At 64.8% G+C, this 14,853-nt stretch overlaps 1 protein-coding gene across 1 annotated transcript; it reads left to right on the top strand.

The window, feature by feature from the left end:
- Nucleotides 1–76: 76 nt before the first annotated feature.
- Nucleotides 77–14,783, top strand: AGBL5 (AGBL carboxypeptidase 5). The gene is made up of 13 exons (XM_074154036.1): nt 77–387; nt 938–1,109; nt 2,729–2,895; nt 4,342–4,519; nt 5,069–5,247; nt 5,875–6,442; nt 7,658–7,827; nt 9,528–9,663; nt 10,122–10,312; nt 10,901–11,103; nt 13,637–13,752; nt 14,113–14,159; nt 14,513–14,783. The coding sequence occupies exons 1-13, from the start codon at nt 191–193 to the stop codon at nt 14,781–14,783; spliced, it is 2,595 nt and encodes an 864-aa protein (XP_074010137.1). The 5' UTR covers nt 77–190.
- Nucleotides 14,784–14,853: the final 70 nt, after the last annotated feature.

The raw sequence follows: 14,853 nt of genomic DNA, 5'->3' as shown, positions 1-14,853 counted from the left end.
TGGGCGTGGTTATAGGGGGCGTGGCCGATGGGCGGGTCAGGCGCGGCGTTACGGCCCGTTGCCGAGGCGCCGTCCAATGGGCGCGCTGGTTGCTAGGGGGCGGCGGGCCAATGGGCGCGCGCGTTGCTGTTGCCAGGCGGCGCGGCGGGCCGGGCCGGGGCGATGAGCGGGCCGCGGCGGCCCGGCAGCCATGGAGATCCGCTGCGGCGGGCTGCTCTTCAGCTCCCGCTTCGACTCGGGAAACCTGGCGCACGTCGAGCAGGTGGGGCCGCCCGGGGCCGGGGGAGGGCCCGTGGGCTGCGGCGCCGCGCTGCCCCCCGCCGACTACGAGTTCAACGTCTGGACGCGGCCCGACTGCGCCCAGACCGAGTATGAGAACGGCAACAGGTAACGGCGGGGGCGCGGTCCCGAGGGGCGAGGGGACGCCGGGAAGGGCGGCCGGCGCGGTCGGGGGCCTCTGGAAAAGGGCCTGGGGGGCTGGGGGACGCCTGAGGGGGTCGGGGGGTTCCCGGGGGGCGGCTGGGGAATCCCAGGTGGCTTTGGAGAGGGACCGGGGGAGTCCTGGGGGATAGGGGAACGGATGGGAGGGGCACGGAGACAGCTTAGGGCGTCGGGAAACTGTGGAAGAGGACCTGAGGAGTCCCGGGAGGCTTTGGAGAGGGGCTGGGGGTGGGTATGGGGCCGGCTGAGGGGCACGGGGGGCTGTAGGGAGGGGCCGGGAGGTCCCCAGGGGCGGCTGGGGGGTAGCTAGCAAGGTCAGGGATGCCCTGGAAGGAGGGGCTCACGGGGTCTGTGCCCTCCCTGCGGCTCTGACAGGCTCCTGTTGGAGGAGGACGCTGTCAGGACCGGGTGGTGAGGCTGGGGGTCCCTGGAGGGTGGACTGGTGGTCTCAGGGCCCCGGGGCAGGTGCTGAGCTGACCCTGCTGCCCCTCCCCAGGTCCTGGTTCTACTTCAGTGTCCGGGGGGGCGCCCCGGGGAAGCTGATCAAGCTGCACATCCTGAACATGAACAAGCAGAGCCGGCTGTACTCCCAGGGCATGTCCCCCTTTGTGCGCACCCTGCCTGTGCGTCCCCGCTGGGAGCGCATCCGCGAGCGGCCCAGCTTCGAGGTACGGGGACCGAGGTCAGGGAGGAGGCGGGGAGAGGAGCCCATGTTCAGGGTGGGGGGCAGCTCTGGGGACACAAACACCCCTCACTCACTGTGCTGGGGTGATCATCAGCCTCTTGTGCAGGGTGAGCAGCTGGCTTGTACTCTGGCAGCCCTGTGCTTACTAAGTGTGTAGATGACACCAAGCTGAGTGGTATGGTGACATGCTGGAGGGACAGGATGCCACCCAGAGGGACCTGGACAGGCTGAAGAAGTGTGTCTGCGTGACCCTCATGAGGTCAAACAAGGCCAAGTGCAGGGTCAGGGCAATCCCAAGCACAAATCCAGGCTGGGCAGAGAACGGAGGGAAGGCAGCCCTGAGGAGAAGGGGTGCTGGGGGGTGAAAAGCTGGCCATGAGCTGGCAACGTGCGCTGGCCCAGCCAGCCCCCCATACCCTAGGCTGCATCCTCTGCAGTGTGGCCAGCAGGGCGAGGGGGCAGGCCAGGCTGGACGGGGCTCTGAGCAGCCTGATCTAGTTGAAGATGTCCCCGCTTATGGCAGGCGGTTGGAACTAGATGGTTTTTAAAGGTCCCTTCCCACCCAAACCATCCTGTGGTTCAAAAGGAGAGGGTGGGGGGTTAAGGACAAAGGCCCTTCCCAGGGCTGAGCGCTCGGGAGAGGAAGACCCAGCTGCTCTCTTCTCCACTGGCCAGCTCGGGCTGGGGTGCAGGCTCTCACTGGGTGATTTCCCTGTTGTGTGACCGGGGGAACTACAGAATGGCTCTCAGAGCGCTCCTGGGGCTTCCCTTCCCCTTCAGCAGTTGTCAAAGTGGCCAGTAAACAGCTGTTCGTGGCGAGGCGCCCAAGGGGAGTGGTGCGGGAGAGCCCGGGGAACCAACGCCAGCAGGAACAGCCATGGCAGCGGGCTGACTCTCGCAGCCCTGTTGAGCTGTTTGGGCCTAGAACAGGGGTTTGCTGCTCCTGGGGTTTTCTGTCTTCAGTCTGGTGGGAGCTGCCTGGGTGAGTCCCTTGTGGGCACTCTGGGCTGTCCTTGCTCTGTACGTGCTGCTGTGGGGAGGCAGCAGCCCCCCACAACGCATCCCAGCTTCTGCCCCACGGAACAGGGGCTGGAGAGAATCTACCATATCCTGGCAGTCAGTGTGGCCCGTGCCAGCCCCAGGGAGAGATGTGACACAGCTGAGCTCTGCAGCGCTCGTTAACTCTGCAAAGCATGCCGAGACAGAGCAGTTATTGTGCAGTCTCTGGGTGCTGGCGGGTGGGCATGAGGACCAGAAGAGACCCCCTGGGTTTCCCAGAGAGCTCTGCCCCAGAGCTGGGAATAGGGCCAGGTTTCGGCGTCCCTTCTGGGACCGGAGAACCAAGGGTTTGCAGGAAACAGCCTGGCGTTTCAGGGGGTCTGAGCGGAGCGGGCTGGGGTGTGCTGGGAGCGCAGCTTCCATTCCCGTGCAGTTAGAGAAGGGCCAGCAGCTGCCGGCACCGCCTGGTGCAGGGGGGAACTGCCACAGCAGTGCCGGAGGGGGCCTGCGGTGGCCGTGGCCACCTGGCCCGTGCTCGGGAGGTGGCTCTGCATGGCCTGGGCTGGCTGCCCCCGCTCAGCCTCTGCTTTGTGTCTGTCCCAGATGGTGGAGACGCAGTTTGTGCTGTCCTTCGTGCACCGCTTCCTGGAGCACCGCGGGGCCACCACCTACTTTGCCTTCTGCTACCCCTTCTCCTACACCGAGTGCCAGGAGATGCTGGCGCAGCTGGACGGCCGCTTCCAGGAGTGCAGGCACATGTCTCCCAGCAGGTGCGCCCCCCGGCCCCCTGCTCCCAGCCCTCGCCCGCTTGGCTTTGCCCCCACCCAGGATGAGGTGTTGTCCAGCTTTGGCTGCAGAGGGGAGTCCCTGTGCCCCCAGCAACCCCCTGGTGCTTGCTCTTCTGGGCCCCAGCTCTGCATGAGCAGCTGCAGCAGCTTCCCCCGCGCATGCGCTTCCAAGGGGCTTCCAGAGGGTCTGTTATTGCTTTGGCCAGATCCCCCTGGCAGGTTCCCATCAAGCTGAGGAGGGGCTCTGACAGGTCTGTAGCCCTGGGTTTAAGGAGAGGGGCTTCTCGGAGGCCAAGAACTCATTTGCTTTCCCCCTCCTGGCTGTGGGAAGGTTGGAGTGTCTCTCCCACTGCTCCCTTCCTCTACCACTGCTGTCACAGAGGGAGATCTCGCCAAGAGCCAGCCTTAGTGCCGGGCTCCGCATGGATCGTGCGAGGAAGCCCCTCTGATCTCAAGAATTTCTTCTCAGCAGTCAGAGGAGAGCTTAGCGCCCAGCTGAGGGGGAAGCACAGTCAGTGTTCAGGTGTCTCTGCTGGTGGCTCTGTCCTGGCTCCAGGGCTTTCCTTTCCGTGCCACAGGGCAGGGGTTGTAAATACCTTTTCTTAGATAAGAGGTGAGCGTTGGTTTATTGGAAGGTGTTTGTCCTTAAATTGTCACGCGATGGAGAACTGTGAGAGTTCAAAGCCTGGCAGTCAGTCAGGAAGGGTCTGACGGCGATGTCGCAGTCTCTGTGGGTCAAACCCCCCCACAGACAGGTGGCCTCTGAGTCCCTTGGGATGGCCGTGGGGCTAGTGGTCCTGACTGAATGCTTCTGCAGGGAGTCCCAGCTCCCCTGGCACAGCTGGGGGTCTCTGCACAGGCAGATCACCCTTCCCTCTGTGCGAGGGTTCCATCGAATGCCCGGACCCCCTGCAGCAGCACCTGGCGGGCTGTTGGGGTGGGCTCCCGAAGGATGAGGGCTGCTACCTCCCTGCTTACCCTGGCTGACACCCTCGCAGGCCTGTGGGGTGGCCTGGACCACCGCTCTCTCCTCAGAAGGAGCTGCTGCTCAGGAGCACCGTATTCCTGGGGGACTCCAAGGGGAGCGGCAGCGCCCAGGTCCTGCTCTCCTGGGGGCAGCAGGAGAGGGGCTGTTGGCTCAGGCCAGGCCAGGGCTGTCAAACTCCCGGGGAGCACAGTGAGCAGGGACGTGGTCCTGGACAGGCAGCTGGAGGCAGAGCTCAGGGGTGGCAAGTGTCCCCTGCCCAGCTGGGACCCCCCCTTTCACTCCTTTAGGGTGTCCCCAGCAGCTGCCCAGGGTGATGCCCAACGTCCTGCCCCTCAGTCCCCAGCTCCACTGCCCCAGTCCAGCCGCTTTCTTCCCTCAAGGGGAGGCTGTGCCCCCCCAGGCCGGGGCAGGCAGCCTGAGCATCTCTCCTCGCCCTGCAGCCCCCTGGACTCGGTCTATTACCACCGGGAGCTGCTGTGCCACTCCCTGGACAAGCTGCGTGTGGACCTGCTGACCGTCACCTCCTGCCACGGCATGCTGGAGAAGCGGGAGCCCCGCCTGGACAAGCTCTTCCCAGACACTAGCACTCCGCGGCCGCACCGCTTCGCAGGGAAGAGGGTGAGCTCCTGTGCCAGGGACGGCCAGCGTGGCCAGCAAACTGTGTGCCACAGTCCTTGTGTCGGGCCCTTGCTGCCACCCTCTGCCTTGAAGGGTGCCATGTCCTGCGGGGCTGGAGCGTGAGGAGTCTGTGAGATCCCACATCGAGGTGTGGGAACTGGGAGCCTGCTTGGAGCCCCCCAGTGCATCCCCATCACCATGAAACGCCCTCTGGTAGCACCACACGTGTATTCCTCAGGGAAAAAATTAGCATCTTGTTTCCTAAGAGTTCTGTTCTGTCCTCCTGTTATCACTGTTGCCCATTGAACTGTGAAGAGGCTGAAGGAAGGGCTGTTCTTGGGGTGTTGGGGATGGGGGACAGGTGTGTGCATCTCCTGCTGAGCAGCTCCCACCGAGAGAAGGGCTTCAAGAGGGGCTCTACATTACCATTACTGTCAGGCTCCTTCCTCACTCTGTGGGGTCACTCGGGGGCTTTTCTCCTGGCCAAGCTATCGCAGCACCTCGGGGCAGGCAGGAACCTGCCCATTGTCCCCATCTGTTCGTCCCCAGGTGTTCTTCCTCAGCAGCAGAGTCCACCCGGGAGAAACACCCTCCAGCTTCGTCTTCAACGGCTTCCTGGACTTCATCCTGCGGGAGGAGGACCCCCGGGCCCAGATGCTGCGGCGGATGTTTGTCTTTAAGCTCATCCCCATGCTGAACCCCGACGGGGTGGTGCGAGGCCACTATCGGTGAGTGAGCGCAGGGTGCTACTGGTCATAGAATCACAGAGGGGTTTGGGTTGGAAGGGACCTTAAAGCCCCCCCAGTGCCACCCCCTGCCCTGGGCAGAGACACCTCCCACCAGACCAGGTTGCTCCAAGCCCCCTCCAACCTGGGCTTGAACCCCTCCAGGGATGGGGCAGCCACAGCTTCTCTGGGCAGCCTGGGCCAGGCTCTCACCACCCTCACAGCAAAGAACTTCTTCCCCACATCTCAGCTCAATCTCCCCTCTTTCAGTGTCAAAACCTTCCCCCTTGTCCCAGGGCTCCCCTCCCTCATCAAGAGTCCCTCCCCAGCTTTCCTGGAGCCCCTTGAGGGACTGGAAGGGGCTCCAAGGTCTCCCCGGAGCCTTCTCTTCTCCAGGCTGAACCCCCCCAACTCTCTCAGCCTGTCCTCCCAGCAGAGGGGCTCCAGCCCCCCCAGCATCTCTGTGGCCTCCTCTGGCCCCGCTCCAACAGGTCCATGTCTCTCCTGTGCTGAGGACTCCAAAAGAGGGGCTGGTTTGGCCATTTGTGCTCCAGGACAGTGCCCAAAGCCTCGGCCGTTAGGAGGGAAGGACGGTGCTGAGTGAAGGACCTCATGTCTCTCTCTCTGCAGAACGGACTCCCGTGGGGTGAACCTGAACCGCCAGTACCTGAACCCCGATGCCGAGCTGCACCCTGCGGTGTACGGGGCCAAAGCCGTCCTCCTCTACCACCACGTGCACAGCCGCGTCCTGCCGGGCTCTCCTGACTGGAGGACCTATGTCTCCCCGCTGGGCACCAGCTCCCTAAGCACAAAATCTTCCAACCATTCCGTCCGCAGCAGCGCCCCGTCCCCGGAGCCGGCCCTGTCTGAGCTGGAGAAAGCCAATAACCTCCGCAACTCACCCAGCAGCTGGCAAACCAGCACCTTCCTCAGCCCTTCTCAGGAACCCCGGCTCCTGGGAGCCCCCGCCGCTGAGCTGAGCAGCAGGGACCCAGCTGTCTGGATCCTCCCATCGAGCCACAGCACTGAGCACTGTGAGGAGGAGGAGGAGGAAGGCAGGAGGCCTTCATCAGCACCTCCCCCCGAATCCATCCCACCCCAGGACAGCGGGCTGGCCTACTACGTGGATCTCCACGGCCATGCCTCCAAGCGCGGCTGCTTCATGTACGGCAACAGTTTCCCTGACGAAAACGATCAGGTGAGGGCAGGGGGTAGGAGTTACAGGGGTGCTGGGACCCTCCCACCACTCTGCCCCCTCCTCAGGGTCCCCAACGCTCCCTCCACTGCTGGGAGGTTCCTGTCACACCACAAACGGAGGTCCCTGTGGGGACAGGGCTGGTGCCCAAGGAGAGGGGCTGGGTTGGCTGCCCCCTGGTGCTTGGTGGGGTTTGATCCCCTCTCCCTCTCCCCTGTGACTGGGGCAGTGGCAGCAGGTCTGGTCTTTCCCTGGGAGCTGACGTGGGCAGGACACAGGAGCTGCCCCTTCTTCATAGAATCATGGAATTGTCCAGGTTGGAAGGGACCTTTCAGATCATGGAGTCCAACCATCAATGCAACACTGGCAAACGTACCACTGACCCATGTCCCTCAGCGCCACATCTGCCCGGCTTTTAAATCCCTTCAGGGATGGCGACTCCACCACTGCCCTGGGCAGCCTCTGCCAAGGCTTGACAACCCTTTCAGTGAAGAAATCGTTCCTAATATCCATCCTAAACCTCCCCTGGAGCAACTTGAGGCCATTTCCTCTTGTCCCATCGCCTGTTCCTTGGGAGAAGAGACCGACACCCCCTGGCTACACCCTCCTTTCAGGGAGTTGGAGAGAGCGAGAAGGTCTCCCCTCAGCCTCCTTTTCTCCAGGCTGAACACCCCCAGCTCCCTCAGCTGCTCCTCACAAGACTTGTGCTCCAGACCCCTCACCAGCTCCGTTGCCCTTCTCTGGACAGGCTCCAGCCCCTCAAGGTCTTTCCTGTCATGAGGGGCCCAAAACTGGACCCAGCCCTCAAGGTGGGGCCTCACCAGTGCCCAGTCCAGGGGGACCATCACTGCCCCAGTCCTGCTGGCCACACTGTTCCTGATGCAGGCCAGGATGCTGGTAGCCTTCTTGGCCACCTGGGCACACTGCTGGCTCACTGCTGCTTCTCCCAAGGGACGAGAGGATGGGGAGGAGCCCTGCCACGGGGGTCCCTCCTCTCCTCAGGGGAGCCCAGCTGCTGCCTCTCCCTGCAGGGGGCGGGCAGGGGTTGGCAGCGTCCCCCGGGCAGGGCTGGGGTGTGTGAGACGCTGGAACTGGGCAGAGTAACCAGCCAACACCCCGGTGCATCCCAGAGCTCGGCACGGGTAGTGCTGGAGTAGGACAAGCAGCCGAGGGCTCCCTCACCCCCAGAATTCACCCACGTTCCCCTCTGTGCCACAGGTGGAGAACATGCTGTTCCCCAAACTCATCTCCCTGAACTCACCTCACTTTGACTTCACGGGCTGTAACTTCTCAGAGAAGAACATGTACGCCAAAGACAAGCGGGACGGGCAGTCGAAGGAGGGCAGCGGGCGGGTGGCCATCTACAAAGCCTTGGGGATCATCCACAGGTAGGGAAACCTCCCTCCGCTCCCTTCCTCCAGCTCCCTGCTAGCTCTCCCGGCCTGCTGTCCCTGGGGCTCCCTGCTGGGGCTAAGACTGGCCAAGGAGGGTGTCACACGCTGGGTGCAGGGACCCGGCCGCATTCTTGACCCTCTGGCCTGGCTCCTCCTCCTTCCCATCCCTCTGGAGCTGCTCTGGCCTCTCGTCCTCGCTGTTGCAGAGCTCCTTGTGCACAGCCTTCCAGAAGGAATTCTCCTCTTTCCCAGATGTTTATGTTCATATTGAGCTGTAATTAAAACCTGTTGTAATGGGCTCAGCTTCCCTAGACCTCACGTGTGAGATTCCAGCCTCGAGCAGTCTGTGATTTGGGAGCTGAGGGTGTTTGTGTGACCCGGAGCAGCCGCGTGCCTCTCCCCAGCATGGGCTGGGATATTTTTGTCCCTGTTTCTGTTGTGGTTGCTGGGAACATAAAAACGGCTAAATTAATGAGACCAACAGCCTGTTTTACCCAGTTTGTCCCTGGTGGCGGCCAGTTGCAGATGCCAAGGGAAAAATACGAGAAGAGCAGTGTGTAATGGTTCTTAAGGAGACGCTGCATTCCTCGGGCATCTGGGGTTTGAGGAGACATGGAAGTGGTGCCAGGCTCCCCCCCCACCTCCGCAGCTCGGGGGGCACACGGCCTCCAGCCCCACGGTGACAGCCTGGGAAACCGGTGGCTGGAGAGGGGGTGATCCCCTCTGCCTTTGGAGCCCATTGAGCTGTGTTTGGTGACCCTGCTTTGGCAGAGGGTCAGACTAAAGGATCTCCAAAAGTCCCTTACAGCCCCCCCCATTCTGCATTCTGTTGGCCTGGTGCTGTGGGGATTGTTGCGGTGTCATGGTCGGTGGTGGTGGTGCCATGGCGGTCGGTCACTGCCACGGTGGTTTGCCCTGTGGGTGCCAGGCCAGCGTTGGCACACCGTGGCAGAGGAAGGCGAGTTCCTGCGGTCAGTGGGCTTGCGGCAGGGAAAAGAGAGCCAGAAAGTGGCTCGGTGTCTCTCTTGCCCTGAAGTCCCACAGTCTGGGCCACATGATTCAGTGTCTCGTTGCCAGAAAATTGTCACAGCATGAGGCTTTGCTCCAGGGGAGCGACGTGCCATCCCCTCTCCCGTGCCCTGGGTGAGTCTCTTGCCCCGTCCTTAGTGTGAACCCACCAGGGTTGGTGGCAGACCCTTTTAGATTGACCAGGGAACGTCTTCTGGTAGTTGCGTCTCCCTCAAAAGGCAGTAGTTGGGGTGTCCCTGGCAGCTGGGGGTGCCTTGGCTGTTGATTCGAGGTAAGAAGTGGGTACTTGGCACTTTGTGAGCTCGGTGATCACTGCCTGCTCCTGCTCCCCCGTCGCTGGTCCTCTCTTTGCCATTGATTTCAGAGTCTGCTCCCTTGGGTCCCGTGTCACAGCCACCTCCCCTGGCCTTTGCCTGATGGCCAACTGCTGATTTTTCCCCTCTTTATTCCTTCCTCAGCAGATGAGAAAAGGTGCAGGTCGCAGCAAGAGCTATGGCACGATGGCGGGAGCCACCTCTCCAGACCCCTCCCGGGGGCTGGGGGGGGGACACTGGTGGCTCCCAGGAGAGGTGACCCCAGCTCTGCTGGCACAGTGTCATCACAGCAGCAGTGCCCCAGTGGTTGTGGGTCCGTTGGGTAACGTGGGCTTTCCTTGTGCTCCACAGCTACACGCTGGAGTGCAACTACAACACGGGGCGCTCGGTGAACCCCATCCCGGTGGCCTGTCACGACAATGGGCGGGCCAGCCCCCCGCCGCCCCCCGCCTTCCCCTCCCGATACACCGTGGAGCTGTTTGAGCAGGTAAGGGGGTCCCCAGCAGTGGGGAGGGGGGCGTTTGAGCAGGTAAGGAGGTCCCAGCCATCTGGGGATGCCCCTGCCGCTAACCCCAGCCCCAAAACGCCTTGCTCAGTGCCTGGGACTGGGGGCTTCTGCCCTCGGCCCCTGGGGCAGCTCGGGGTCATCCCTGCATGTTTCACACCACTGCTGACATGCTGAGACCCTGGTCTGGGGGTGCTCAGCTGGTCCCTCAGCACAAGGTGGCTGGTCCCTGTGGCCATGGGCCCCTGACTCACCCTCACCCGGAGACCCTCCTAGAACACGTCTCCCTCCGGGGAGCTCGACTGGAGCCTGCAACGGAGCCGAAACGAGCTCTGAGGGGTGCTCTGGGGTTCGGGGTCAGGTTTTCTTGCCTTTCTTTGTTTTCCTGCCCCAATTCCTGAGTGCGGGGGCTGTTGGTCACTGGCGCCTCTCTCCCGCAGGTGGGCCGGGCCGTGGCGGTGGCGGCGCTGGACATGGCGGAGTGCAACCCCTGGCCCCGCATCGTCCTCTCGGAGCACAGCTGCCTCAGCAACCTGCGGGCGTGGATGCTGCGGCACGTGCGGGGCATGAAGGGCGCCGGCGGGGGCCCGCGCAGGAGAGGAGGTGCCAGGACCCCCCCCAGGACCTCCACGTAAGGGCCCGGCGGGTTGAGTGTTGAGGAGCTGCAGGATAACGCCAATTAGAGATGATAAATGTGCTCCAAGTGAGTCACCCCCCAGCTAATGAAGCCGAGGTCTATTCACTCACTCTGTCGGGGTCCCTGCTTGTCCCCGCGGAGTTGGCTTGTCAACTGCGGGTGTCCCCCAGCTCCATGTCCTTGGAGGGCATGGGGGACACCCAGCCCTGTGGGGTGATGCTGTTCGGTATTCACCCACCCTGGTGTCCCTGAGGAGAGACCTAGTGTCCCCCCAGCCCGGTCCGGCGCTGGGCTGGGCTGGGATTGGGGCTGGGGGTGAAGGAGTGGGAGCTCTGAAACACTGCTGCCGCCCCCAGGCCGCCGGGATGTACTGGGAGGGGGACTGGGGGCTGCTGCTGCTGAGGGACAACCTCGGTGACATTCCTGTCCCCAGCTGCTCGCCAGCCAGCGGGCTCTGACAGACCTGGTGTCCTGCAGCAGCAGAGCCTGGGCTGTGGGGCAGAGCTGGCTGTGGGGGCACACAGAGGGGACCCCCCTCCCTGCAGAGCCAATCTGAGCCCCTCATTTCTCCTCCCCTTCCAGCGGGCTCCCCACTTCAGCCTCCGATAACGCCCTGTCCCGCACCAGGAGCTTCAGCAACGGCACCAGCGGCAGCGGAGGCAGCCAGCAGGACTCGCCCCACATCAAAGCCTCCCCCAGCTTCACCTTCAGCTGCAGCAGGGCCCCTGCCCCCTCTGCTGCCACCCAGAGCCCCCAGAGGGGCAGCGCCAGAGCCCCCGGCAGAGGTAAGCTGGGCTGGGGACCTCTCCTGCGCTTGGTCCCCTACCTGTCGAGCTGCTGCGCCAGGCCGCAGCCCTGAGGAGAGCCCTGTGCCGGCCCAACCCTCTGCTTTGATGTAATAAAAGTGGTTTTTTTGCGTGGAAGTGCGTGTGAACGGCCCCCCCGGCCCCTCAGGAGGGTCCCGGACGCTGTGCTCCATCCCCAGTGGAGCAGCCCTGGCTGGGCCAGGACAAGACACTCCCACGGCGAGACCCGGGGCCTCTCCAGGGAGCCGAGGGGGCCCAGCTGAGCTCCTGTCCACCGGCCTGGCAGCCCCTGGCTGGGCAGAGCCTGCCTGCGGCTTCTCTTACACCGAGACCCGAGGGGCTCTGTCTGCCGCGGGCTGCCGGGACGGTGGCTCTGCTGCCCGGGGTGGGGGACAAGGGGCTCTGAAAGGCCAGCACAGAAAACCTTTGCTTGCCCTCCCTCGGCCTCAGCTGCTCCTAAAGCATTCCAGAGGCCTGCGGGGACGCACCAAAGTGCCTTTTCCCTTCCCAGGCACCTGCTGAGCAGCAGGCGATGGTGGCACATGGCTCTGGTCACGGCAGGCTGGCAGAGCTTGAATTAGGTACTGGGGCCTTTGAATGTGCGGTGGGGGCTGTCTGGGGCCGACTGGCAGCACCCAGCCGCCTGCACGGCATGGGGGAATGCAGCAGCTTGCCACTCTGCGAGCCCTGTGGCCACACCACGCACTGGCAGCCAAAACAAGGCAAGGGGCTGGCTGTGCCCCAGTGCTGGCTTCCTCCCCGCCGGGCAGGGGCTCGGTGCTGCAGCCAGCTGGGCGACAGTGGGGAAGCCCCGGTGCTACTCTATGGGCTGGTCCCACAGGCCCCTGGTGAAGGGAAGGGTGCTGGACTGGGATCCCCAGTTTCCTGTGGGGCTCCGGGCCCCTGTGAGCACCATCCCAGTGCCCCACGGTGGGAGGAGCGTGAGCAAGGGTCCGCTGTGGGGGTGAGGGGGCCAACTGTGTGACTCGGGTGTGATTGTCCTTGTGTGGAGGCTGTGTGTGCTGCTCTGGGGGCAGAGCGCGGCGTGTCCCACCCTCAGCTGCTTCCTCCTGCTCCCCTCGTGTTCCTTGTCCTGCTTCGTCCTCCCTGTTTGCTTTCCAGCACCGTTTGGTGACCGTTTCTCGTCCCCAATGAGAAGGTGGTGGGGAGGAAATAAAAGGCTTGTGTTCTCATGGGCACCTTGTGACGTCTGTTCCTTCTGCCGTGCATGCTCGGCCACCCCGGAGCCAGCGTGGGCAACCCCTGGCCCCATCCCCGCTACCGGGGAGTCGGTGACAGTCGGGCGCGCGAGCGGGAACAGACCTTGTGGGGCTGGAGGGGCAGAGCCCGTCTTGGTAGGAGGGACCAGCACCGTTCTGCCCCCCGAGCCCACGCTCCCCTTCTTGCTGGCCACCGTCCCGCTGCCATCAGCACGGCCTCCTCGGGCGAGGGCAGCTGTGACTGGCAGAGCCAAGTGCCAGCCGGCTGCCTGGCTCCTGGCACTGGCTCTTGTGGCACTCATGCCTCTTCCTTCCCTGCCCTGGCATCACCCAGCAGCTCGATGGCCTGTGTGCCGGCTCTGGCACCCCTGCGGTGCCCCCATCCCAGCATGACGGCCCTGGCAGCACCGGCACTGCCATGGCTGCCTGGGAAAATGCCACCTGGGACAATGCCCTGACCCTGCGGCTTTGCCATATGAGCCCCATGCCGCTGCCCTCCTGCCGGCTGGTGCCAGGATGCCCTCATGGACCCTTCCTGCCCCAGGGGACGCCGAGGTCCTGGCCCCCGGGCTCTTCTGTCTTGGCGCAGGCTCTGCGTTTGCCCTCGAGCTGCTGCTGTTTCTCCTGCCCCATCCCGGCAGCCTCGTGGCGGTGGTTCCCCAGCACGGTTCACTCCAGTCTCACCAGCAGGACTGGGACTGAGCCCTGGCTGTGCTGCCATCCTGCCATCCTGCCTGGCATGGCTGTGCCTGTCCCCGTTGCCAGCCCTGCCCATCCTCGGCCACAGTCTCATCCTGCCCCACGCTGAGCTGCTGAGGGCCTGTCACCGTCCTCCCCCACGGCGCTCCAGCAGCAGCCACCACAGCTCCTCTGGCTCTCCAGCACCGGAATGGTGCCAGCATGGTGGCTGTGCCACCGGCTCCCAGTGCTGGCTGGTGTGCCTGTGTGTGTGTGTGGGCTGGCATTGGGCACCGATGGCCACCACAGGCCGGTGTGGCTGCCAGGCTCCTGGCTCCCCTTGCCAGAGCTGTGGCACCTCGGTGGTACCACCCGGGCACAACCAGTAACTGTGGCCAGCTCAGCTCCCGGCCTGTGTGGGCCACCAGCCCAGTGAGGGCTCGGCACCGGCACTTCCCCCTGCAGCAGCGCTGGGGGCTGGGCCAGGCCTCGCCAATCTGCACCGCAGGGCTCTCTGTGCCCAGGGCAGGCAGCTGGTGCCCCCGCCGCAGCCCCCCACGCCGACCCCAGCACATCCCCGGCGCGGGCTGAGCTCTGTCTCCTTTGTCACACAGGGACATTGCCGGGGGGCACCCGGGGAGCACCGAGCACCGGCACCAGCCAGGGACCGCGGGAGGCCCAGCGCAGCACGGGAGAGCCAGCGGCTGCCCACGGCACGGCACCGCTGCAGGTACCGCTGGGCAGCGGGGAGGGGACCCTGGGGGGATGGCAGGGCCCCGGGACGTGGGGCTGGGGAATGCTGGGGGGCAAACTGTGTCCCTGCAGAGCCATCCACACCATCCCGGTGTGTGGGGCACGGCACACCGACCACCCAGGCTGGCCAGGGGGCTCCCCAAAGAGCTTGGAGACCCTCCCCATCTGTGGGGCTCTCCCAGGGATTTGTGTCCCATGTGTACTTTCCCCCAGCCATGCAGATGCCCCAGGGGTCAGGGGTCTGGCTCTGTAGGACCCCCAGCAGCCAGGGGGGGCTTCCACAAGACCGGGGACAAACACCCCTCCCTGGCACCGACCCCGCCTCCCCTCCCTGCAGGTGCTCCCCAAGAAGCTGGAAGCCAGGAGAGCCCAGGAGCAGCCCGGGTAAGTGCCAGCATTGGCTGTGGTGTGGGGCCAGCCCACAGTGTGGGGTCACCCCAGAGTCTGTGCCAGGCCAGGGAGCCCCCAGGAAAGCCCTGGCTGGGCAGCAGGGCTAGGGGGGGTCTGGCCTCAGGAGCAGTGTGTGGTTCTCTGCATCCTGGGGGGTCCCCTTGCACCCCCCCAGGGTCCCTGTGCCGAAGCCTGCCACAGCGCCTGTCCTGCACCCCCCCAGCACTGGCTGGCTGACCCCAACCAGCTGCAGCAGGCAGAGGGGGTTGGGGGGCTGGGACCCCCGGGGGGCACACCATGGGGTGCCCGTATCCCGCTGGTGGTGACACCGGTCTCTGTCCCCACAGGGCCCTGCCTGGAGCCCCCCAGGGGTGCGCAGAGCACCGACGGACTCCTCCTGCGTGGGGGCGAGGGCCTGCACCCCCAGGTACGGCCCCGTGGCGCCGGGGGGCTGTGGCGCGGGGACCCCAGCCCTGCCCTGCCCCCTGCCAGCAGCGCCCGGGGGGGGGCCGCGGCGCCGGGGAGGGGGCTCTGCCCCTGCTCTCCCCCACCGCAGCGCCCGCACACCGGCCCCCCCTCGCTCCGCTCCCCCCAGCGCCTCCGCTCCTGCTGCGCTGAGGCCCGGTACGGCCACCGGCACCGCGGGGCAGGGCCGGACCCCCCAGACCAAAGCTGCCCCGGTGCAGAT

Source organism: Numenius arquata, chromosome 9 (assembly GCF_964106895.1).
Source record: "Numenius arquata chromosome 9, bNumArq3.hap1.1, whole genome shotgun sequence".
NCBI lineage: Eukaryota > Metazoa > Chordata > Aves > Charadriiformes > Scolopacidae > Numenius > Numenius arquata.
This window is presented reverse-complemented; position numbering and strand designations above follow the sequence as displayed.